General features: G+C 29.3%; 1 protein-coding gene across 2 annotated transcripts; it reads left to right on the forward strand.

Moving 5' to 3' along the window:
- The first annotated feature begins 1,716 nt into the window (after nt 1-1,716).
- LOC141530168 (uncharacterized) lies at nt 1,717-23,491 on the forward strand. 2 transcript variants are annotated; one of them, XM_074247120.1, is made up of 4 exons: nt 1,717-2,821; nt 4,502-6,196; nt 20,512-20,672; nt 21,093-23,491. In XM_074247120.1, exons 2-4 carry the CDS (start codon nt 5,230-5,232, stop codon nt 21,150-21,152), a joined length of 1,188 nt encoding a protein of 395 aa, XP_074103221.1. In that variant the 5' UTR covers nt 1,717-2,821; nt 4,502-5,229; the 3' UTR covers nt 21,153-23,491. The 2 variants fall into 2 exon arrangements, with proteins under 2 accessions (XP_074103221.1, XP_074103229.1); XM_074247128.1 differs by lacking the exon at nt 1,717-2,821 and having other exon boundaries at nt 4,150-6,196.
- The last annotated feature ends 1,686 nt before the right edge of the window (nt 23,492-25,177 follow it).

Below are 25,177 nucleotides of genomic sequence, written 5' to 3' on the forward strand. Positions count from 1 at the left end.
AAAATACCAGGATAAAAAAATGTAATCCAATAATAAATTGAAATTGGTAAGTAGTGAATAAATAATAAATAAAATAATTCAATCACATAAATTATAATACATAATAAGAAAAGCCAAATCTAACAATTGATAACTTATAGACCAAGGATTGATTTATTATTAAAATTCAAAAGCGCTCCCTCCAGCCTTCTGTTTATCGGAAAAAATAATAAAAAAGTGACATTAAAATTTAATGTTTTAAGTCCAAGGCTATGGGGAATACGACGCAGTAAATAAAATCCCTGATGCTTGAAATCGCGCTGATAAATAATATAAAAAAAAGCCTTATAAATTCATTTATGGTTAGCTTGTATTGTGCACTGATACACACAATATCATTGGCAAAGAAATGAAGGGGATGAGGCTGACAAAGCGTAAGTTTTTTTTAACTCAAAAATAATTATTCCTTTTTTACTTTTTTCAGTGGTATTAATTTCCCTTTTAAATTTATACATCCAGTGTCTGTTGCGTGGTGTGTGATTTACATAGAAGAGCCTCAAGGTATCGGTTGCGTGCTCGGATAAAAAAGTTAAAAAAAAAAAGAAAATAAAAAATAAAAAATAAAAAAGAACACAACAGAAAAGGTAAAATAAGCCAGAGTGGTTAAAGCGCGTGAAGGGGGTGTCATCGCGGCTGCTCGAAGGTGCGAGAGTAGAGTAGTTGTTGTGTGTATGGTGACGTCGGGAGGTTGTGGGTTAAATCTAGAAGCAGGAAGAGAGACAAAGAGGACAGAGGGTGCCGGATAAGAGGGTGTCTGTACTTGGTGTGCATGGATATGCCGTAAAAGAAAAAGGAAAAGAAAAAGAGAAGAGTAGTGGAGTGAGCAGAGGGTGAGCCCCTCTACGGGAGACGAGAAGCACAAAGAGGAGCGTATAGCTCGACAAGTTGGGTAAAGGGTGACAGAATTATTATTCTGTTGCTTGAGAAGGACGGGTAGAGAGGGTTGCTTGGGTATAGGGCTCCGTTGTACGGGTGGTTGTGAGAGACTTGAGTGGGGGTGCAAGAGTTTGAATAGACTGTTGGGAAGGGGGTATGCGCAACGCATTAAAATGACGGGGCTTAGACGCGCAGCGTGGGTGTTAGTTCTGGTGAGGGCGCCAGCCGGCTCGCTCGCTAAACTAACCCACCATCATCCCCAACCCTCCAACGATCGCCACCTCCCCACGTCGATTTTGCTCACTATACAGCTTCACGGCTCCGGCTCAGCTGCAGATTTTTGTAGAGGCTGATTGTCGCGTTGCCGGGAAACATTACCAACAGATAAAATAATTTTTCTTTACACTCAACGAACGACGTATTACGTGACTGATGGACAAGAAATATTCATGGAAAATATTTCGAAATATATTTGTAATTAAATTACTGTCACACTTTTCATGTGTCTCCGGCTTGTGGTTTACTAACGTGAATTTTTCTCTATTCTGTTGATATTTGTTGTCATTCAATTGTTGTAAATTTTTGGGTTTTTTTGCTAAAACTAAAACTGTTTAATTAAGCAAACGAATGACTAGAAACGATTGTCAAAAAACTTTTATTCACCCGCTTTAAGGAGGCTGTTTTATAATTTTGTTATTCTGTTGGTTCTTCCTCAGATTCGTTATCGCTCTAATTTAAAATCTAAAACGAGTTTTATGTCTCATTACTCAGCCGGCAAGCCCTGAGGTGAGCTGGAAAAAATGTTGATCTTTATAATTATAAACTCAAAAACTGCCTGAGTATAAAGTTTATTTATTTATTTGGAGTTTCTGCTACCGGGTTTGATTTTAGTTTCGTTGACCCCGTGATCGGTAACAGAATTAAAACTATGGCAGCGTACAAGTGACAGTAATTCAAGCAAACAGTGAGTCTGGGTTGATAAATAGTTTAAACAGTGTGTGATTAATTAGTGACTGAATTTCAGTGAGTGTTGTTGCACTGAAAAAGTGACCAAGGGTCCAACTGCCGGGATTTATTATGTGAACAAACGACTCAAAACACAAGCTTACGAGGATACCAGAGAGGAGAGGAGAGAGAGAGAGAGAGAGAGAGAGAGAGAGAGAGAGAGAGAGAGAGAGAGAGAGAGAGAGCAGAAGAGAGAAAGAGAGGAATTTGAATAATTATTAAAAAAAAACAGAAGTTGTTTGAGAAGAATTTTTTTTTTTTTGTTGAGAAAAAGGGGACACGTTAAAGTAAATAAGACAAATTAATAGAGTTGTCGTAAAAAATCAGTGGTGTAAATGATCACACGAGTTGTAATTACGCTACCGCTGACGTCGACACTACACAATAAAGTAGTGGTCAAGGAAACCGATAGTTTATCGAAATTATATATTTAAAAAATTCAACGGTGAATAAATGAATCAGTGAACTGGGTGGAAGGGCGTTCGAATTTATAGAAGGGGAAATAAAATCTTACCAAGTGAACCTAGTCCCAGCAGGTATATTTTACTTCAGTCAATGGATTGTCACTAGATCAGCAGTTGCTTTATTCACTACAATACTCAATAATAAAAATAATTAAAATAAATGAGACAAGTTGTTACTCCAGTTATCGACATCATTAAACAATCAGCCTTGATTAAAGTAACACACGATAAATATTTAAATATTAAATAGCTGTCTAGTATCGAGTACTTACACAACAGCTAGAGCAACGTCATCTCGGGTATTTAATATTCAGAGCTTTTAACGTTAACGTCTTGAGCCCCCACCAACAGCCAACAGCAGAATAACAAAGCAAGAGTTTATTTTCCATAAACAACAGCAGAACCAGAAGCGGAGTGTACAATATAAATAATCAGACGTACGTAAAAGTAGATAATATCCGACAGTGATATAATAATGACAGCACCTAGATATTAATATTTAACTGAAAGCACAGAAAGCATACACGCCTCTGAATCCTCTGTGATGATATATTATTTCTGACAATAGTTCTCTATATTTTTTATGCACTTTTGAGACACCTGTTGATTACGCCGGAGCACACGCGGCCCTTTTCCACTGTTGCCTCAACAGAGTTTAACTAAAAACGCTTGAGGGCACAGACCCGGCTGGCATTTTGTCGACTGCACCGCTCAATTCTACGCTTCTTTAATACTTACTTTCATACTCAACTTATTGTTACTTTTATTTTATTTTATCTAATACTAAAACGAATTATGTACCGCCGGCAAACCACTAAATTGTGATACTCGAACCAAATAAATATTTCACGTAATTTTAAGTCGTTTTTTATACATTAATTCAATAATTATTTTATTTATATTAATATTGTTATTGTTTACTGCACTTGTGTTTAATAAGCACCATTGAGCACGTGTTACATGTGTAAACGCACAGATATTATTATCCACGGTAATTATTAATGCACCAAATGCCTTAGCATGCAAAAGTGCACATTTATATGTATATTATGGTATAATTACTATAACTATTATTATTATTATTATAAAAGTTAGAGAGAAAAACTTTGAATAATAGTGTGTATTTATAGCGTCTTTTTCCACCGACGTAAAGTTTACAAAAAAAAAAAAACAAACATATTAAAAACAATTGAGATTGAATATTTATATACTTATACACGTACATGAAATAGGGGATTTATTTATTTATTTATGTATGTATGAAGAGGTTCTTTGGTAAAAAATATATATATATATATATATATATATATATATATATATATATATATATATATATATATATTATATGTATAGATATATTTATTATATGTATATGTATAGATATGCCGTCCATACAGATGTCTATAGAGTAAATATTTAAATAGTACGTTTTTTGATCGTGAAGGACGCGCGTTGTTGTGTTGCATTGTTGATAGAGAAATAATTATATATTTATTGAAATAAATATTTAATAAAAAAATATAAAGTAAAAAAAAAATTATAGATTTTTATGAGTATATTTATCTAGAGAGTATTAAATAATATCGTGTTGGAGAACTAAATACAAAGTAGAAAAAAAAAAAACCTAAGGAATAACAAAATAAGCATAAACATAAATACTTATTTAAGTTTAAAAATATACGTGTATGTATAATAATGACCGGCGTAAATGTCTGCAAGATGGTAGTAGTTGGGCTAGAGTGAAGGTTACCGGGGAATTTTATGAGGGGTGAAGTCGTGTAAGACCCACCCACGTTTTATAGGGTTCTGACGTTTAGTTTGTCAGGTTAAAATTAATAATAACTTATTATTTATTATTCATTGTTAATACTTAACTGTAAGCAATATTAATGTTAATTATTAAGTTTTTTTTAAAATAATAACCGCACATTCGCACCTGCACCAAATGCACGAAGATCACGATGGCGAGCACCGATACCAGCACAAAACAGTCTTCACTATTGAGATTTACAATAAGCACCGGTTGTACCAACCTCACTGTTATTATTCGGCACTCGCTTTTCAGATTCTGTTACAAAGCAATAGGACACACTTTTGTAATAATGACCTGATTTCAGGAGGACGAAAAAAGTATCGTCTTCGGAAGCCACTCAAACAAGAGTACGAAGATCGTTAATACTCTGTTAATTATTGCTAACAATTGGAGGATATTAAACCCTGGACAGCGGCTGAGAATAAAAAATCCAAGACTATAAAAGTCAACGAATAACTGTGAGGAAGAGCAAGACTATAAAAAAAAAAAAAAAAAAAAAAAAAAAATTAAACGACAGCTTTTTGGTAGCTCGGTTGAATCTTCCTCCCTCCTAAACTCAGCTCCTCTCCAAACGCTCAAGTCTTCCTCTTATTTGCGCACTCAATTATCTTCCTCAGTTGCCGTAAGCCTCTCTCTCAATCTCTCTCTCTCCTCTCAGTCTCTCCTGTCTTAATCGTTTTCACTTCAGCGATCCTTCCGAATTTGGTATTATCCTCTATCCTTTATTCCCAGCGACAAAAGCCTTCCTTCTTGCTTCGCATTTTTATACTCGAACCACGTACAAAGCTCATACGTCGACGTACGCCGAGATAAGCACAACGAATATATGACTAATAATAACTTACTGTCGACAATCGATTTGTGGTAACGAGCTGTGCTAAAACACTAGACTTTTGGGTCCTTGCAACCCAGGAGGTGTTTCGAGAGTCGGGGTTTAATGTTACCGCCTGCTACCCTCACCAAATAATTGTTAACATAATTTGTTGATAAACAAAAGGTAATCCTTGTGGCGAAGATAAACCAAGATTCGAAATGTCGGGTCAAATTATTTGGTTGATGTGCTACATAACTCTTGGTCTGGCGCTGACGTTGGGGAACCGAGCTGGCTCCCATTACCATCACAATCATCGGCTGAGACTCAGTGATCAGTCAGTTGGTGCTCCCAATAAACTATCCAGTGAATCGGACTCTTCGTTTAGATTTAACGAACCAGTTTACGATTTGCCTCCCGAGTGGAGTCTCTACGACCAGAGAGATCCTTTCTCTAGAGACTTTATCGACAATTCACGTGGTTTTAATTCTAATAATAATATTAAAAATATTAATAACAATAATAATAATAATAATAATAAAGCACTTGTAAATAAATTATCTAGTCCTGTAATGGAGAACATTGACACTCGTAGAGATTTTTCGGGTCCGGGGAGACGTCTAAGTCACGCTAGTGCTAGTAGTAATTACAATAATAATAAAAATAATAATAATAATAATAATAATAATAATAATAATAATAATAATAATGATAATAAACGTGGATTAGGTGACTCTGATGAAATGCCGAGTGAACACAGGGGTAGTGGTAGTGGTAATAGTGCTAGTGCTAGTATTGTAAATCAATATGATCTGAATGGACGGTCAATGGAGAGAAGAGTTAACAATAATAATAATGATAATAAATTCGGAGGAAGGGCGCCGCTTAAAAGCTCCTCGGTGTGGTCCCTCCAGCCCGATTTGGTCGAGTATCCGTGGAAAGTCCAGCAGGGCAACGGCGATGTCTCTAACAGGATCGGGAATAATGCTTATGCCAGGACACTGGGCAAGAGGAATCAGGTCGCAGGGGGACGGAGAAAGCCCGGTGAATCCCGTTCTACGGGCCAACAAGGACAGCCACCGCCGTTCCTAGGCTCGAGCATCCCTGAAGTTGCCATGGGGAGCATGGCGTCCCAGCTAATGCTTCGAACTGCGCGTGGCAATCGCCAGTACGACGTTCCGCAAATTGGTAAGTTTTTATCGTTATTTCCTTGCTTATAGACTTGGCTTATTATCTTTTAGATTTTAGCTTATGTTAGCTTGCTGTTAATTATTATTCGTCTTCGTAATAAGCTCCTTTAAAAGTTTTAATGAGTTGGTTTTTTTCATTTTTGCTTCTTCAGTTGGTGAATTATTCTTGAACTTAATTTTTTTTATGAAATATCCGTGGGTTTATAGAAATTAAATTGTTCCACGGTATTTTATTTTAGGTGTTTATTTGCGAAAAATTTTTAGAACTGGCTCATTAAATTTTTGAGCGGCCAAATTATTTACTGTTAAATTTTTATAATTTTTCTGAAAGAGCAAAGTAAATTTAAAATGATTTTTTTAAATAATTAATTAGCTTTATTTAGTGGTAATAAATTGTATTTATTGACAGCTAATGAATCCTTCTATAAGTTTAATCAAGAATTTTATGATTATTCAAGTTACTTTTTTATAAAATGTATAATTGCAGCAGAAGCGATAAACTTTTTTATCTGATTTATAAATTCAACAGGAAACTTCTATTAATAAAAAAGAAATCGGATTTTTCAATATAATTGAGTTCAACGATAAATTACTTTTAAATTATATAAATTTTTGTGATATCAAAAAGAAGGTAATGACATAATTTCAATATTCATAATGTTATTTTAATTAAAAAATCAATATTTCCCATAATGAAAGTCATTATTCAAATAAAAATTCTGATAAAAGTTCTGATCCTCGAAAAAATAAGAATTTAACCCAAAGACGATAAAAAATAATATTTGTAAGCCAAGGCCGAGATAAAAAGTACTCCCAATTAATCCACCATAACCATAAGGCAACAAAAAGTAATTAGGATTAATGCCACTTTGATCTCGGGTTTTTGCTCAACAGCGATCGTGTTGCGGGAAGAAAAATAGTTACACCGAAGGGTTTTTATGACAAACATTAATATAACTGTTGCGGGTCATGGTTAATGTTACCACAAAGGTCTCGAGTTTAAGGTCTAAGGTGTGAAGGTTTTAAAATATCCCTTTTACTACCTTACATTATTCCTGTAAATGCACTTTAGAAGTACCAGCGTAGTCTCATTAATTTTTGAACGCTTACAACTTTACTGAGAAAAATATTTTTTTTTTTTATTCCTTTTATCGTAACCTTTTAGAGCGGCGTCTGTTTGTGTTTAAACACTGTACTGGCATTAGAACGTCGGGTAAATTTGAGTGTGCTTGCTGTCTGTTGCATTTAGATAATCCTTTCAGTTTGAAGTATTAAATACATAATTTGGTGTATGATGTTCTCTTTCACTATGTCCCACTTGTTGCTCGTATTTCGCCGGTTTAATGGACTTTAATACTTGAGTAAAGTTTATGAATATTCGAGCTATTTTTGTGTTTTAATAAATAACTCGCTTTTTAAAAACCGTTTAGGCTTAAACTTGTTTAATTAATCCAATGAAATAAAACATTTTCTTTATATATAATGTCGTGTCACTTTTATAAAGGGATAAAAAAACGTGAAATATGTTAACTTGAAGCGAGTGTAGGAGGATAAAAGAGTGGTATAATAATAAAAAAAAAATATATAGATATATATATGTAAAAAAAAAAAGATAATATCATATGACCAACATAAAAGGTACCGGTGAAGAAAAAAATGTAATTATATTATAATAGTGATGAGTATGTGGAATTTTTAGCCATCATTTAATTAGTTTTTCGGTTGACTTTGTTTATTGTTGTTTTACATATTATTGATTAAAAAATTATTATTATCATTATTTTTGATTAAAATTAAAAGTAATATTTTTGTTGTTAAGATTTTAATTAAAATAAAATAAATTACCGCGGTATTATCTTAGAGATAGAAATTGATAAATGAATGAAATTTAAGGATTACAGCTCGTAAAATCCTTGGACAATAAATAAAATAATCTAAGTTAATACCTGCTGTGTGAATAACTGTAGTTTGTAAAAAAGATAAATCACCTCGGATGTGCCGGTATGAGTGTACCCGTCACAAGATACAAGGATATAAATATACATATAGATATATATATATATATATATATATATATATATATATATATATATATATATATAAGACAAAATAGAATATAGAAAGAGATATATGTTTGAAAATAAGATTGCGCTTGATAGGTATAAAAAGAAACGGCGCTACGGAAAAAGTATCGGTCTTTCTGAAAGTCTGTGGGGTAAGTTCAGTTGAGAAAATCAGTGGTAACGATCGTGAGCGACATGTCAGTAAAAGTTGTTACCATCCACCAGCTCTTATTCTCTTCTCTCTCTCTCTCCCGTACTCTTATATTTTATGATTTATAGTCAGCGGTGATTTGAGCTTTCACAATTTCAAAGCTCTCCGGGATTTAATATCCGTCACTCACAGCTCAGAGATACTCTTGCAAAAAATCTCAAAAGCTTTTTTCATAAATATTTCTATTAAGATAATGACGTGCCTGAAATATCTATTTACTTTGAATTTTAAAGAACAACTTTACCGAAACACCCATTTGTTTTTTATTGAACGATAAATTTCATTAAGAGTAATATTGTTTTTGAGATTTATGCTAGCTGGGGACTTTAATAATATACCTAACCGGGAAGATAATGTTTAACATGACTCATTATTGAGAATAAATGTCGGCATTATTTGCGCTGGTGATTTTATCGAGCCCTTTTATTCAGTCTTGTAGATGCTTTAACACTGATGAGATAACATCTGACGGAATCTTTTATTTATTGTACGTTTTCTTTTGTTGTATCGCTTTTTTTTTTTTTTTTTTTTTTTTTTTTTTTAAATCAATTGTTGTGTCTTTTATTTTCACAGGCCATTTGTGAGAAAAATATTTAACCTATTAAATAATTTTACCAACTGATAAATTAATGTTGTTTGTTCATCAAAAGTTTCATTGATGATTTTCAATAATAGAAACATCCATTGTGTTTTAAATTAACAACGAGCTTTTCTTCTATTTTAGTTAAATTTAACAATGAGATTATATTAACAATAAACAAAAACTTTTTTATAAATTAAATTTCTTAATCAATTAAATATTAATTATCAATTATTTTACAAATTTAAATTAAAATTTTACTTTTGCATACAAATTTTACAATTCTGAGCTTATGCAAACGTCAAAAAAATAAATAAACAATTAAAACAGAATAACTAGTAGGGGCTGAAATATTCAGCAGAGTATTAAATTTAAAAATGGATTATTTATGTAAGTTTTATAAACAAGGAAGTAAGCTGAAATAAATAGAATTAAAACAAAGTAGTAAATGAAAACAAGGAAGTAAAGTAAGAGAATGTTGACCATAATTAATGGCCAGCGGGAGCAATAAGGCCAAGGTGAATATTTCATCTCGTCATAAAAGAAGGAAAAATATACACCAGAGACAGGGAAAATATATAGACAAGTAAATGGAAAAAAAAGTATGATAAAAGATTAAAAAAAGTACGGAAATAACCTTCCAAAGTTATCACATGTACGCTTGAAACTCTCCATTACCGTATACTTACTTCTGAATAAATCGATACTCAAATCTAAAAACTGTTTCTGTCCCCGCTAGAATTTTTATGTTTAATAAAAACGAGCTGAGCTTTCATTCGTGTCGTTTTACTGACCTATTTCTTTCATGAAACACTTAAATATCCCTCAAGAGTTTGTGGTTTTTTTTTTGCAATTTGCAATTAAATCTAGATGTAACTTTAACTCTATTTATTGAAACAATTTATTAAAAAATTAAAGTTGGCAATAACTTGTTGAACTTGAATAAAATCGATAGAGGCAATAAATATTTTTTACATCTTGAGAATCAAAGGAAGATTGATGCAAGCCTCTTCTCTTATTAGCCAGACAGGGAAAGTTGGACCTTGTAGTGTGAGCCTAGACTTTTACTAGAGTGAATAGGGGTAGATTTAGCCGTAGGCGATAGTATAGGAAAGAAGTGAAGAAAGGAGTGAGGGTGACAAAAGCGGCGCCGCTCTTAAGCGACCATTGCACTCACTAGGGGCGCTTCGGCTGACTGCCAATCCATTCCTACTACTAGACTACTATATACGCTCTTTACTGGGTGTAGTGGTATGCTACTGCTCCTGCATTCCCTATTTTTCTTTCCACTCGCCCAATGCCTACCTCCTCTATTATCGCCTTTCTTTCCGAGTTTTTATTTTTTTTTTCCACTCTACTCCCGTTACACATCCTCGGTTAGTGCCTCATACAACCCCATCGCTCAGCCGGTGCTTTGACCTGTGTATGCGCCAGCACAAGACTGCGGTTATCGAGAGTCTATACTTTAATACATTTCCTCTTCCGTTTTTATAAATATTTTCACTATTTATAGGGTAAGCTCGAAAATAGCCTTTGCTTTATATTTTTACAGCATTTTTTATTGAATTTTCAAACTTGAAAAGATTATGGCTTTTCTTTTTTTTTTTTCTTTATTTATATATATATATATATAAATATTTTTTTTTTTTTTTTTTATAGAATTACACGTAGGAGGAAAGTATAAAATGAAATTTATCCGAGGTATAATTCCTCGAAAGAAAAAAGTAAAATTTAGCTATGTTAATTAATTTAAATGGAGAAAGTTGTAATTTATTGAGTAAACTTTTAAAATTATATTTTACCGACGGTATCTTCTTAGAGTCCAACTGTTTCTTTCTTTAGACTCTATTTCCTATTAAATTACGCGGTGAAAAGGGAAAATATATCACTGTTTTGTTATTTAGATTTCATTATTCAATTTAATTATAATTTTTATTTAAAAATTTAGTAATTACGGTGGCAAAAAAAAAAGATCTTTTGTATTTATTAATATTTAAAGTAAAATAAAGAATACATTATTGTTTAAACAAAAGAGTTAACCATGGCCGTAATTATGAAATGTATGTATACAATGAAAAATATAATTAATTAACTGAAATATTGGAATAAAAATGTCCGAGTATAATATTTTAATTTTAAAAAATAGTTTCGCATCAAGTATCTCATACAGAGGTGTTTAAATGTTAAATTGTAAAGTTAAATAGAACAGCGTATGTATGTGTACTAACTGTCAGTTACAAATGTCTATAACAAGCGTACCCACATATTTATATACGTCATATTCAGGTAGTTTGATTCGTCGTATAGGTCAAAGGTAACAACAAAATGTTTAGTTTTAATGATAACAATAACTAAACCAGAGTTTGTGTTACCGAATCATAAATTGAATTAAATCAGATCTCGACTCTATTCTCTACTAGTCCAGCTAATTATTTCGCTGATTTGTAAGGAGGCGTGACAGCTAATGAACTAACTAATTATTCATGTGCGTTATAATTACATCGTTCATTGAATTAAACGACGCGCTAATTCACTCCAAAATAATTATTTCAGTTAAATATTTTATTTAGGATTAAGGAAGATATTTATTTTTCATAAATTTAATAATTCTTCATTTAAAAGTTTTACGTTCTGAATTTCAATTTAAATTATACGGAATATTCGAGCAGAATTTAATGAACAGCTGTATTAATTATCATCTGGGTTCTTATAAAGTTTACTGGGGATTTTTGTGAGAGATTATTTTTAAATTTTATTCCTTTAAAAGCTCGGGGTGGAATAAAATTTTATTCAAATGTCATCGGTGTAAGAAACATTTTAACCTCCCACTCAATACTAGGTAGTTTTTTTAACCAAAAGTGCACCATAAATTTTATTTACATGAAATTTTATGTCACGTTCAATTTAAAAGTAAAAACGGGCATAAAGGTTATATATTTTTTCAGTTACAAAAAAATAAATTGATAGAGCAATTCTCGAAAATTTGTTTTGATGCTCATACATTATTCTCACAAAAATAAATTCACGCACCAGCAATCATCGTTTTTTTACGCCCCCTTGTTGTTTATTTATATTTTCCGATTCCAATATCGAGTAACTATTGCGCTATAAAATTTAATTAATGACGCTGTTTTACTCTGTCGATATTTTTTTATTTTTTATTACATCAATCTTTATCAATGATTTTGAATTATTGTCTCCAACAGATTATATTCTATAAAACAATTGTTAGACACTGGTATCTAAAATTTTAATTACTTTGTTGTGGGATTAGCTAACATTTGTTAGTTACTGACGATATAACAATCATAAATATTAACCAACATGTGAATAATTATAGATTGATAGACCAGTCTATCTACAGTATCAGATCTATTTATATTAGAGTGATCGTATATAGAAGCATTAAACTAGATAATACTCACGATCCATTGACGGCGATTGATATTTAACTCATTCACATTAAATATCTAGTAACATATAATCAACTGTGCGGTTGGTTTATCCTATTAATACGATTGCCGTATTAGTTATTTTGAAATTTTGACACCTCTGATAAGTATTTATTGGACTTGTAATTATTTCATTGTAATCATTGATTTAATTTATCTATTTTTATTTTCAAACAAATTCAACATAATTATCCACTTTTTAACTATTAATTTTATTATGAAATTTTTAAATCTAGTAATAAAAGTAATTTAGTTATCAAAAAGTAATATTCAAAATTAGTATTTTTAATTTTATAGCGTACAATTGGTGAAAAAATTCGTATAATAAAATTATAAATTCGTTGTTTTTATGAATACTTAAAATTTTATCTCCAAGCTTGAGGGAATTTAATAGACCAGAATGAAGAATTAAAAACCTTATTTTGATAATTTTAAAAAAATTAGAAACGTTAAATTTTATGACTACTTTATGACGAAAAAGACTCTATAAAAATTTAATAAACTCGGAATGTTATTTCAACGTTTTAAAGGGTGTTCTTAATTAAAGTTTGCAAATTTGGACGAAAAAAAATAAACTGTAATAAATAATAGTCGATTGATAATATTAATAAGTAATGATCAACTGCTAATAATGATCATTTCAAACAGTGTAATCACTATGTAATATTTATCATTTAAATGCTGCCATTTATTCTTTACATGGAAGAAAATTTTAATTTCAAAAAAAAAAAAAATAAATAAACTTATCAACTGTTTGGCCTGAAAACCTTTTACACAGATAAAAAAATTCACTTGAATCAAGGAAATAATTTTGAAGAATTTCATCTTCTTGATTTGAGCAGAAAAATTTTTAGACTAAGATTTTTCTTGGCTTAAGTAAATTTTATTTGATTCAAGAATTTTTCTCTTGATTCAACTTAATTTTTTTTTTTTGTGTAGGGGATGAAAAAAACAAATCGATTTGTACGTAAAAATAATTAGAAATAAATTTATCAAGAGTTTCAAACCCTAGGTGACCTAATGCCAACTAATATAATCAACTCTTTGTCCTTATAATGTTATATGGAATGAAAAAAAAAATTAAATGAAATTCTACTCTTCATAAAAAATTAATTTTATCGAGAGCCCTAAAAAGTGATAAAAAGCTTGCGTAGGTTAAACAAACCATTATTTGAGCAGTGTTATTTCATTGTTCGGATATATGGCTTTTAACAATGTAGACTTCGAACTAGGTGACAATTATTGTGAGTTAACCTTAAACAACAGTCGATTGCAGAGTGTATAATTTGAGGGAAACATTTGTTCACAGAATTCCTCTTTACACGATAGCTCTGTAATCAATAAAATTATACCTTGCGGTTTGGTTGCCGAGATAGAACCTACGAATTGTGTATACTATTAAGGGTAGAAATACTCAACATGTACACCCACACATTTATATTAATCCAGAGTGCTCCCGAAAGAATAATAATGTCTCAATAAAATCCTAAAAATATCTATCCTCATGTTATTTATCTGTCTGATAAATTTTTAATCCAATTCCTCATTTTACATTGTCGGATTAAAAATTACTGTTTAATGAGACAAAATAAAGTGCTTCCGGTGCTTCATTCAATTAATTTTCACCGTTGCGTGACCTTTTGTTTAATTTTATTGATTTAAATTGTTTATCAGACATAAAATCTTGTATTATTTATCGAAGTTTATCCTTGGCGTTTGTTATAAATAAAAAAATAAATAAATGAAAAAAACATAAAAATAAATAAAAATAGACCACAAATAAAAAATACAAATTGATTTTAGAGCGAGATAACTTATCTCTGAAATAATAAAATGTGTTAAGTATATCCACGCCCCATTTTAAAATATATCTAAATCCTTGAACTCAAGTAATTATTAATATAAAGTAAAGTTATATAAATAAGAGCCGGGTAATACAATTAAGGTCCTTGTTACCTTGCTCTTCCGTTTGGGAGTTTAGTAACAAGCAAAAGCCTTTCTGTGTAGCCGAGGATTCTAGAATGGGATAAAGTTATCTGAAGATTCTCCAAACGGCGGCTACATAGATATAAAAATGTACATATACATGCGCTTGAGTGGAGTAAGGGATCTGAAAAACTCCGAGGTCACACTGGCGTCTCTTAGACTAGATGGCTGAGAAGAAGAGCTTGCGGGGGTGGCCAAAGAAATGAGCTAGAGAAAGAAGGGAGCGCCCGGGAATTCTTAGAACTAGAGCACCACCCCATTGAACGAAGCCTCCATACACTCTTCTCTTGATTTCTTGCTTTACCTTTTTTTTTTTATTCTCCAGCTTTTTTTTTTTTTTTTATTTCACTCTTTAAACTTTGTTTTTTATCTCAAGATTTTCTTTTTACTTTATTTTTTAATTTTTTCAATAGAAAAGCTAGTTATTATAACTAAGCTAAGATTGACCACTTTACTCCGAGCATTCACTTTACGTCTAGCTCACTCTACCTTTAACATTTAATTTGCTATTCACTTTCAGAGCATCATTGTTTTCTTTATCTGACAATCTACGTATAAAGTTCGTGAACCTCTGCTCATTAAATTATTTATTCGAGGGTAGTTAATTTGTGATATCTCATTAGTTATTTCACAGTAATGACTTGACGTTTCTATTAAATATATATATTAATTATCTCAGGGCTTTAATTTGCTGATAGATAAATTTATTTAAATATTTATCAAGTATAAGCTTTCATTTTTTAATTAATATTTATTAAATATGAAAAAAAATATTTTATAAATTTCAAAAAAAAATTCACAGTATATTATTCATAAAAAATACACTTAAACTTCTTGTCAGCAAACATACCTGCTGTTTAATTTTTTTTTTTTTTTAGTTTTATTTTTAAATAAACACCCAAGCTATTTTATGGATAATTATAAAAATATTTATAGACCGAGCTCGGAAGTTTTTAAATCAAGCCCGTGGTTTTTGATACGGAAAACAATGACTGGGGAATTTTAATGGAAATTTTTGTAAATTAACTGTAGCAATAGGGCTAGTATATAAATAAAACAAAAATAAATGGTGACTTTAGTTTATTGTTAGGATTATTATAATTTATATTTATAAGTTTATAAGTATTATATAAGGTGGTGTTTGCGATATTGATTTATCACTTGACCACCTAACTTATCGTGTCTCGAGATTTTATGTGACTTTAGGTACTTACACGCTATTAAATATATACAGGTATAAAATATTTATTATAAGAATAATAAGAATAGCAGCATAGTTATGAAACTCGTGAAAGTTTAACTAGAAAATTTTAAATTAAATATTCTTTAAGTTTAAACTTTATTAAAAACAATATTTTATTGCTTTTTATTTAGCTAGTTTTTTTTTTTTTTAATGGTGTGAAGTGTTTGTTTTAACTTTTTCGTTTCTCAAAGTTGAAATTACATTTTAAATTATAAAGTTATTGGCATCCTGGAAATCTATTAAAAAAATTCTCTATTAGATTTTTATGAAATAACTTTTATCCAATACAAGAAATTATTTTAATAAATTCATCTTTTTAGACTAAAAAATCCATCAAGTTTTTTATCTTTACTGACATGAAATTAATAAAATAAAAAAAAAAATTTAGTAATTTAAAATATCTAAAAACTTATTAAGGGGGAATTTTTTTGACAGAGAAAATAAAAGAATTTGGAGTTCGGATTTTTTTTATTTTATTAAGGGTACATTAAAGATTATTACCCTAAATTTTTATTAAAAAATATTTAATTACTACAAAGTTATTAACAATCTCGTAGAGCACTAGAAAAAATTTTTCCCTTTATAGTCGGATCAATAACTCAAAAACGAATCATCTGAAAATAAAAAACTAAATTGCTTTTTAATCAGTAAAGATGTAGTTATCATCGCACATACGGAATTTAAAAAATTTTATTTTTTTTTAAATTAGCGACTGATTGAAAATTTTTTCACTATTCTTACTGCTTTTTTCTTGTTTTAACCCTGCTAAAAAAATCTTTAAAATCAAAATTTTAAAAATTCCGTACATGCGACGATAACTACATTTTTTACTGATTAAAAAGCAATTTGGGTTTTTATTTTCAAATGATCTATTTTGAAGTAATCGATCCGGCCATTGTTAATAACTCTATAGTAATTAAATATTTTTTAATAAAAAGAAACAAAACTTTTCAATATCGATCAAATTAATTAAAAAAAAATTTTTTTTGTAAAAAATTAAATTTTTGACAAAAAACTATTTGATAATTTTTCCGTAACTTCAAAAAATGTGTACATCCGTAAAATGCAAAAAAATATGATTCAGTAAAATCTTAAATTAAAAGAAAATTCTTGGTTTTTTTTTTTTTTTTTTTTTTTTTAAGTATCAAAAACAATATTTAGCTGTGGGATCATATGTATATTTAACGTTATGTACCAGAGGTCAATTATATAAAAGTAGTAAATCCTTTGTGCAGTACGTGAGATAATGAAATGAATAGAGGTCTAAATATAGAAATAAAAGTGTATCGATCGTACAAAAAGCTCGCCACCTACCTGTGGCATCTCTACAATTCACATGTCACCTGTCCGAGAAAGGACAGGATGAATGTCATCTTGAATGTACGGATGTATACAGTCGTCCATATCATCACAATAACTATTTTCATTTATAGTTTGAATGATTATAAATGTAGGTCGTTAAACATTGTCATGTGCTGAATGAGAACGATAAATCGGTTATCAATACTTAAATATATACTTCGTAGTGTCATGAACGTCTCCGAGCACACTTTATTCATTATTATTATTATTAAAAGACACAACAGCGAGGATTTACTGCTAATATTACCACATCCAAGACCTAGAACTACTTAATTTTTTATTCCGCTTAAAAATTTATCAACTTCCGTTCGGCTAAATTCGGCCCGCTATTCATACAATTTTTTATTTTTATAAAATTAGGTTGAGCTATTTATTTTTGTCTATTTTTTGAGGTAATTCATTAGATAAAATTGAAGGATAAATTTTATTAATTAACTGAAAGAGATTTCCGAGGGTGTGTAAAGACATAGCATGCTACGCGATCTACAAGACGGATGTAGTACGTGCGAGGGAGGATTAAGGTACACAGAGTCTAGCACCAAGGCAAATATACTAATATACACCAAAGTGTATGTAAGTATAAGTGTATTTACCTTTCTTGGTATTACGAGCGAGTATACCAAGTATGAGCATTAAATTTATTAGCTAGCTTTTGTATTCTCGGCTCTCGAGGTATCTCGTTATTGCAATTTAATACACGTGCAAGCAAACCTGAAGAGACTTATCGGTTGCGATGTGAGTTGTATTATTGTTGGTGAAACGAGCTAGATACTCGAGGACAAATATAATCAATGCTTGGATAATTACTTAACTTTGTTGCCAGTATTTCAATATTTTAATTATTCATTTTGAAATTAAGCTTTAATGTACTAATAACAATAACTAATTATTCTCGTGTATTGAATAGTTAATGTACCTTCATTTTGACGGGTTTATTTAGCGGAAAGCTTAAAATCATAATTCTCAATTATGCTTCTCCCAGGAAGTTTCTGCCCTACTTCGTTCATCAAATTGCTTTTTATATTGATTTTTGGATATATGTATTGTGATTGTATAAAGTACCTGTAGAAATTTTATTAAATATTTTTTTTTTTTTATATTTTTAAGAAAAATCAAAAGATTTTCTTTACACAACTGCACAGAAAGAAAAATTTATTGACTAGAGAACAAAATTCTTGGCTCAAGAAAATTTTCGGAAAGTAATTTTTTCTTAATTCAAATTATTATAAATACTTGATACAATAAATTTTTATGATTATTTGATCAAAATTTTTAGATACTTTAGGGAAGTAGCGCCAACAACTACTTCAGTTTAGAAAAAAATTTTCTCACCTTGAGAAAAAAAATGATTCAATTTGACATGTTAGTCAATAAAAATATTAATGAAAATTTACTATCGAGATATTTAATTTTTTGGAGCAAGAGAAAAATTTTTTCAAGGCAATAAAATTTACTTCTATCAAAAACAAAATTTTTTGGAGCAAGAGAATTAATTTTGTTGGAACAAGTTAAATTTCTAGTGTCAAAAAAAATTTTTTTTTTTCACTCAAGAAAATAATTAGGAAGAAAAATATTTTCTTGGCTCAAGTGAACTTTTTTTTTCTGTGTGTCAAAAATGTTTTTAAATTGAATCTTGTTTAATATTTCAATGGTTTTTTCATTTATACGTCAAAAACAAAAAGCTATGTTTTTTATTTATTTTTTTTTTTTTTTTTTTCGTTTCATATCAATAGAACAATATTGACAAGTACAACATTTTTGAACTTTACACCAGAAAAAAATTCGCTGAGCCATCAAATAAAATGAAAACAATTTTTTTAAGCTTACAAAAGCATTTATAGAAAAAAAAAAGAAGAGTAAATAATTGTAATTATTAATTAATAGAATTATTAATTATAAAAATAAAGAGAAGAAGTAAAAGTAACGAGGTGAATGAGCGTGAATACAGAAGGTAGTTGAAAATAAACACATCGAGTGTTGATTACGTGACCGTTTGCCATTTCTGTATGGACGATTATAATCCTCAAGGGATGTAACAGTTATTACCTTTAGCACTTTCTACACCTAAATTCAATGGATATTAATCTTTATTATTATCATCATCATTATTATAACCATAACTATTAACTATTTTTGTTCAACTCCAGCCTACACAGTTTCGCAATTAGTTGCCCCTTGCACTTTCTGCCATCCTGTCCCAATATACCGAGCACGAGTCGAGGAATTAAATGCAATAAACCAGTTTGAGCACTTGATAATCTCTAACATGTATATCGATGCCAAAAATTGATTCATCACGCCAGTATAAATTTCTGATGCAAAGTTTTACATAATAATCAAAAAGTTTTATTTAATGTTCTTTAAATTATCTTTCAGCGGTATTAATAATACCGTTATAAATAGATATTACCTGTCAAACTTAATTTTTATTACCGCAAAACTTTATAAAATTACGCTGTAAAAATTTAAGATTTATATTACGATCGATTTAATAGATTGTCGATTGCTCGAGTAATAAAAAAGTTATTTATAAAACTTTTCAAAATTTTTTTACAACCATATAATTTAGAATGAAAATAAATTTGATAACGTCATATAATATAATACAATGTCAATATAATACGAGATTTAATGATCCCCAGAGTACTAGAATTTAAAATATTAATGTTGGAAAATTATTCGAATAAAACCACGCAATCCAATCCCGATGGAATTTATTTTAACATCTTTTAATTTATATATACTTGTGTAAATAATGACGTGTTTTTTTTTAACAAAACTTGATAGAAAAACAAACCGTATTTCTTTTGCCGAACTGATAAAAAAAATTCAACTGAGTTTTCTAAAATAACATCAATTATAATTTAACGTGATAATTTATTTTAATTGTAATTAAATCGTTTCTTTTTTTTAACAAAAATTACAACATTGCAATGGAGCAATTAATCGAATAATTAAACGGGAGTTATTAAAATCCAATGATATAATAATTAATAACAATATTAAATATGTAGATTCAAAAGGCATTGGTTGAAAGTTGAAAGCTTAATTTGAGTGTTAGCCATTGAATCGCTTCCCTCATTGACGTCAATCACTCAAAACAATTAAAATGGAAAGGACGAATAAAATAATAAAAAAAATCAATAACTGTTCGCGTCTGTCCGATTGCTTTTAAATATAATTTAATAAAACTAGTTTTTAGTTTCATTCAATATCAGAATCTGAAGAATTACCTCTGTTTAAGAATTTCTCTTCGATTCCACCTGTTGCGCATGACAAATAGTATTGTTATTAATAATGTCTTTAATTTTTAACTAGAATCGCTGGTTAGTTGAACTGGAATGAATTATTCAATCGCTTAAAGTCAACTCAGATATTTCATGGGAATAAATGAATGGATTTATTTGAATTTTCAGAGTGCCCGTCATCCGAGGACGGAATGGAACGATTTGCATGTCCAACGCCCGACAGAATGGGAAGGTATCGGTGCATCGACGATCACGTCCTGTGTGACGGATTTATCGATTGTCCTACTGGAGAAGACGAGGACCGACAGGCCTGCATGTTCTACAAAACTGTAAGTACTTCATGCATACAATATCAGTTTAGATATTTCAATATTACAAATATTATTTACACTAAAAAAAAATTTATTAGTTTCAAAATTTTTTTGCTTAAATCAAAAAGAAATTCTTCAAAATTATTTACTTGATTTTTTTCTGTGTAAATTAATTTTTAATTTTCTCACCTGGTATTTATAAAATTTATAATATATTAATTAATTATTCAGATAGTAAAAAATTCCTTTTTTTCTTCTTGTTCTTACAAAAGTTTAAGCTTTATACAGTTATTTAAATTGTTATTTTTATCTATAAAAAATTGCATTTTTTAAGAATCTGTATGTATATATAGAGATAAAGTACTCACTGTATATAAAGTAAGTTTTTTCTTGAGTCACGCAAATGTATTAATACATTTTTCTATTTTTATTTTACAGACAAAGGCACATTTGGACGTACTGGCAGAGGCTTTACTGCGATGGGTCAGAGGCCGCTAAGGAAATCTTTGTTACTTTCTTCCTTATCTTATTCTACATTTATTATTCATGCTCGACTCATTAATTATCGAAGAACAAACCTACAAAATAAAAAAGAAAATGAACAAAAAAAGAGAAAAAATAAAATCAATGAAAAAATAAAAAAAAAAGAAGAACACAAGAGGAATTAAATTCAACTTATCAATAAATGTTGCAATGTGACGTCCATCTATGATCGGTAATATTTCTTCTTCTACTTCTTCTACTGCTTCTTTTCTACTCTGTTTAATACTTTGAAAAATCTGTTAACGGCTCTTTTGCAAAAGATTAATTTATTTTAAATTTCTGTCACTCAGAACAGTTTTTTTTTTTTTTTTAAACAGGTTGAATATACTAAATAGTATTTATAATTACTACTACTACTACTACTACTATTATTATTATTATTATTATTATTATTATTAGTAATTAAAATAAATTTTATAAGCGTTTACAACTGTTCGGCCATGCTTTGTTTAAAAATAAAAATTTTAAGTTCAATTAAACTCTGTAATTAATTCTGATTTGCTCTGCAGATTTAAAAACTAAGCACGGCCGAAAGTGACTTTCTCTAAAGTAAACTACTCATTGAGTTAATTAAACGCGGGTTAGTCAAAAGACTGTCCATCTATTTGTACAGCCTCTTGGTGTAACGGGTGATTTAATTGAGTAAACTGTTGACTTGATCTCGAAATTTAGACAGTAAACTCATCAACAAAAGTTATTATAAACTTTAATTAGCGACAGATGACAAGTTTGACAGATTAATCACAAAAAAAAAACCTTCTGAAAACTTATTTGTCATTTTTAATTTTTCCTTAGCTTATGTTAGTGGAAAAATTAAAAAAATAACTAATCAAGTATTTTATTATAATTTCTTCTTTTAATTTTTTAATAATTGCTAAATATAAATACTCATTTATTTTATAATAATTAAAATGATAAAATATGTTTTTACATGATATAAAAACTGTTGTTTATTATTTAAAATAACGTTTGATTAATTAAGGAAGTCTTTTTGCTCTAATTAAAATAAATTCAATGAAAATGATGATAAAAAATAATAGAAAGATTTTTTTTTATTTAAAACTAAATGAAAAATTTAATTTTAAATTTTGCAAAAAAAATTTTTTTTTTAAAATAAATTAATTTGAATTATAATCCAAAATTGGTAGGGAAAAGACCTCCTTAATTGGACTTTGATATTACACAAGGCATGATCCAACCTTTTGAGTATTGAAAGCATGCATGCATGACTGTATTTACGCTTAAATTTCACTAAAGGTAACGTCATCTATTTTTGGTTCTCGCCCATTGATTCTTAGAAACAAAAACAATATTATTATTATTATTGTTATTATAATTATTATAAATTGGACAAAATATCTGTATAGTGTACTACGAGGCCATCGCGCCGGACAGATAACTTAATAAATAAATCACAGAATACTAAAGTATTAACAAGATTTAAAAAGGTCTAATGACGTACTTGCGGGGGATTATATAAATTAAAATTAAAGAAGACTATTTAAATTCGAAAGCTATTGCAGAGAGAGAAAGAGAGAGAGCTAAAAAATTTAGAATGTATTTTTTGAAGCAACTTTGGTTACAGTCGATGCGATTGACTCGTTAGATTTGGCACTCGGCTAAATTTCAGCCGATTGGTTGAAACGGGCTGGATATTGGCATCTCACCAAAAACCTTACCCGTCCATAATATCACTGAGAATACGGGGTAACGGGAGCAACGAGGAACCATAAATTTTATTCTCCTCTCTTATGTAACTGCATCCTCCCAGGCAGAGCCAACGACCGAGACTCTACTTTCGATCGTACCCTTTTTTTCTTCTTTCCTTTTTCATTCAATTTATCTGTATCATTTTATTTTTATCTATCATCTCAGTTTATATTTTTTTATTTCTTCTCTACCGTTTGGTAATTCAGCACGACAATCTTCTGAAACCAAAATTTAATCCTTTTCAAAATAATATTAATAATAATAATAATAATAATAATTATAATAATAATAATAATTATAATTATAATAATAATAATAATCTTAAAATTGACAATCTCTATTTAAACTGGAGCTGAAAGTTTTACAAGCACAGAGTCATCAATTTTTATTCCTCCATCAACTCAATATATACGTTCGATTAAATGAAATGTTTCTTCGACTTACCTAAATGCATTTCGGTATTTTGGTTGCCAAAAACTCCGGGTCATTGAACTCGAAAATGATCAATGATTCGTATAAACGTGTAACAGTGATTTACGTACATTAAAAAAAAAAAAAAAAAAAAAAAAAAAAAAAAAAAATAATTTTCTTCCACAATTTGCTATCTATTCTTTATCGTGCAATAAACGTTTAATTAAATCGATTTATGCCGTACATAGACCCGGTATTAAAACCCTTATTTTCCTCGAGACAATTATTTAAATTATTTAAATAGCCTCTACTACATCTATCTTTTCTCAATAAAAACCGAAATTGTCTGCACGATGAACAAAAGCTGTCTTTTGCATTAAATTTATTCCTACATAATAATATTGATTGTAATGATAAAGATTGACTAATAACTAATGTATTTGAAGTTTCGACAAGTTAAAATCAACCAAATTTAGATCATAATAGAGATGATAAATAATTCGGATCGGGTAAATATCCTGAAGTTGTGTAGACGGATAAAATTAATTATTTAAGTTGCGTGCTTGGTTGGTGAGTTCGAGGAACGTCGCGGCCAGACTTTGGTTATACAGCAAATATATATCTATATAAGTATATATACACATTTATCTATACATGGGCATAAGCGGATCTAGTAATGACATTTAGAAATAATAGTAATGAAAGAAGGTTGATAAAAAAGATATTGTAAATCAATGAAAACTATAGCTTCTTACAATCGGGTCAACGACCGTTCTTTTGATTACTTTTCTTAAAACTTTTTAACATTTTTTGTTTTCCTTTTTTCATCAGTTTGTTTCATTGGAATATTATAAATAAAACTAACAAACTTTCCCCGAGTTTATTAAATCTTAACACTGAAAGTACACTTATACTTTGCGACAGCTGCATATTTTATATTGAAAGCTATAAATATGTACTTATATCTACTTATTCTGTTAAGTATATGTATTTATACGTAATGGCAAATGAAAAATATATAGATGCATACTTAAAAAAATAAATAAAATTTTTTACATGGCCTACTATTCTATATTCGATTGGTTCGTCGCAAGTTATTACGTCAATTCATGTTAAAGGTCACTTTCAATGTACGTATAGCTTCAGTTACGATCAATTAAAGAAGGCCGAAGCTAATTTTGTCCATAATTGCAATCGTTTTGATCTGCATTGGATTACATTTATAGAAACAATCGATATATTTATGTATATATCTGTGTACATTGTATTCTAAATAGAATGATGATTTATCGAGGGAGCCAAAGTCATTTATACAGATTTTTCCATTCTTCCGTAATGAAAAAAAAAAAAAAAAAAAAAAAAAAATTAAATAAAGAAAGAAGAAAAACAGAAAGAGAGAGGGAGGAAAAGCTTGTACAAAACTCTTGTGTGAAATCAATAGTGAGCAGCTCTTGGTAAATTGCATCAAGTTTCTCATGTAATACGACACTTAAATTTATTTATTTATTTATTTTATTTTATTTTATTTTATTTATTGAATTTTAAGAAATAAATTTACTCGTCGAATTTATTTGGCTTATAATTAATTGCTTTTTTAATTAATGCTGGCAATAATTGAAAAGTTTTGGATCCAAGTTTTAAAGTTTCCCTCGCGATAAATTCAGTGATAACTCTGTAATTGTTTTATCTCTGATACTGATAATTTACGGGTATGTTTTCCAATTTATCTAATAACATTTTTTTTTTTTTTTTTAATTAATAAAATTGACAAAAACAGTCGTAATTTTTTTATAAATAATTGTGATTATAATCCTCTGTGTTGTCATTGTCAAAAATATATAAAATTTAATCAAGTGTGT

Source organism: Cotesia typhae, unplaced genomic scaffold (genome assembly GCF_013202065.1).
Source record: "Cotesia typhae breed Kobodo isofemale line unplaced genomic scaffold, CoteBio_Ctyphae contig_119, whole genome shotgun sequence".
NCBI lineage: Eukaryota > Metazoa > Arthropoda > Insecta > Hymenoptera > Braconidae > Cotesia > Cotesia typhae.

What these genes read in the sequence shown, in the direction of transcription:
- LOC141530168 (XM_074247120.1), top strand. Translation starts at nt 5,230, where the DNA reads ATGTCGGGTCAAATTATTTGGTTGATGTGCTACATAACTCTTGGTCTG. An exon ending in GTACGACGTTCCGCAAATTG is followed by an intron (nt 6,197 to 20,511) that starts GTAAGTTTTTAT and finishes TTGAATTTTCAG; the next exon opens with AGTGCCCGTCATCCGAGGAC. An exon ending in CCTGCATGTTCTACAAAACT is followed by an intron (nt 20,673 to 21,092) that starts GTAAGTACTTCA and finishes TTTATTTTACAG; the next exon opens with ACAAAGGCACATTTGGACGT.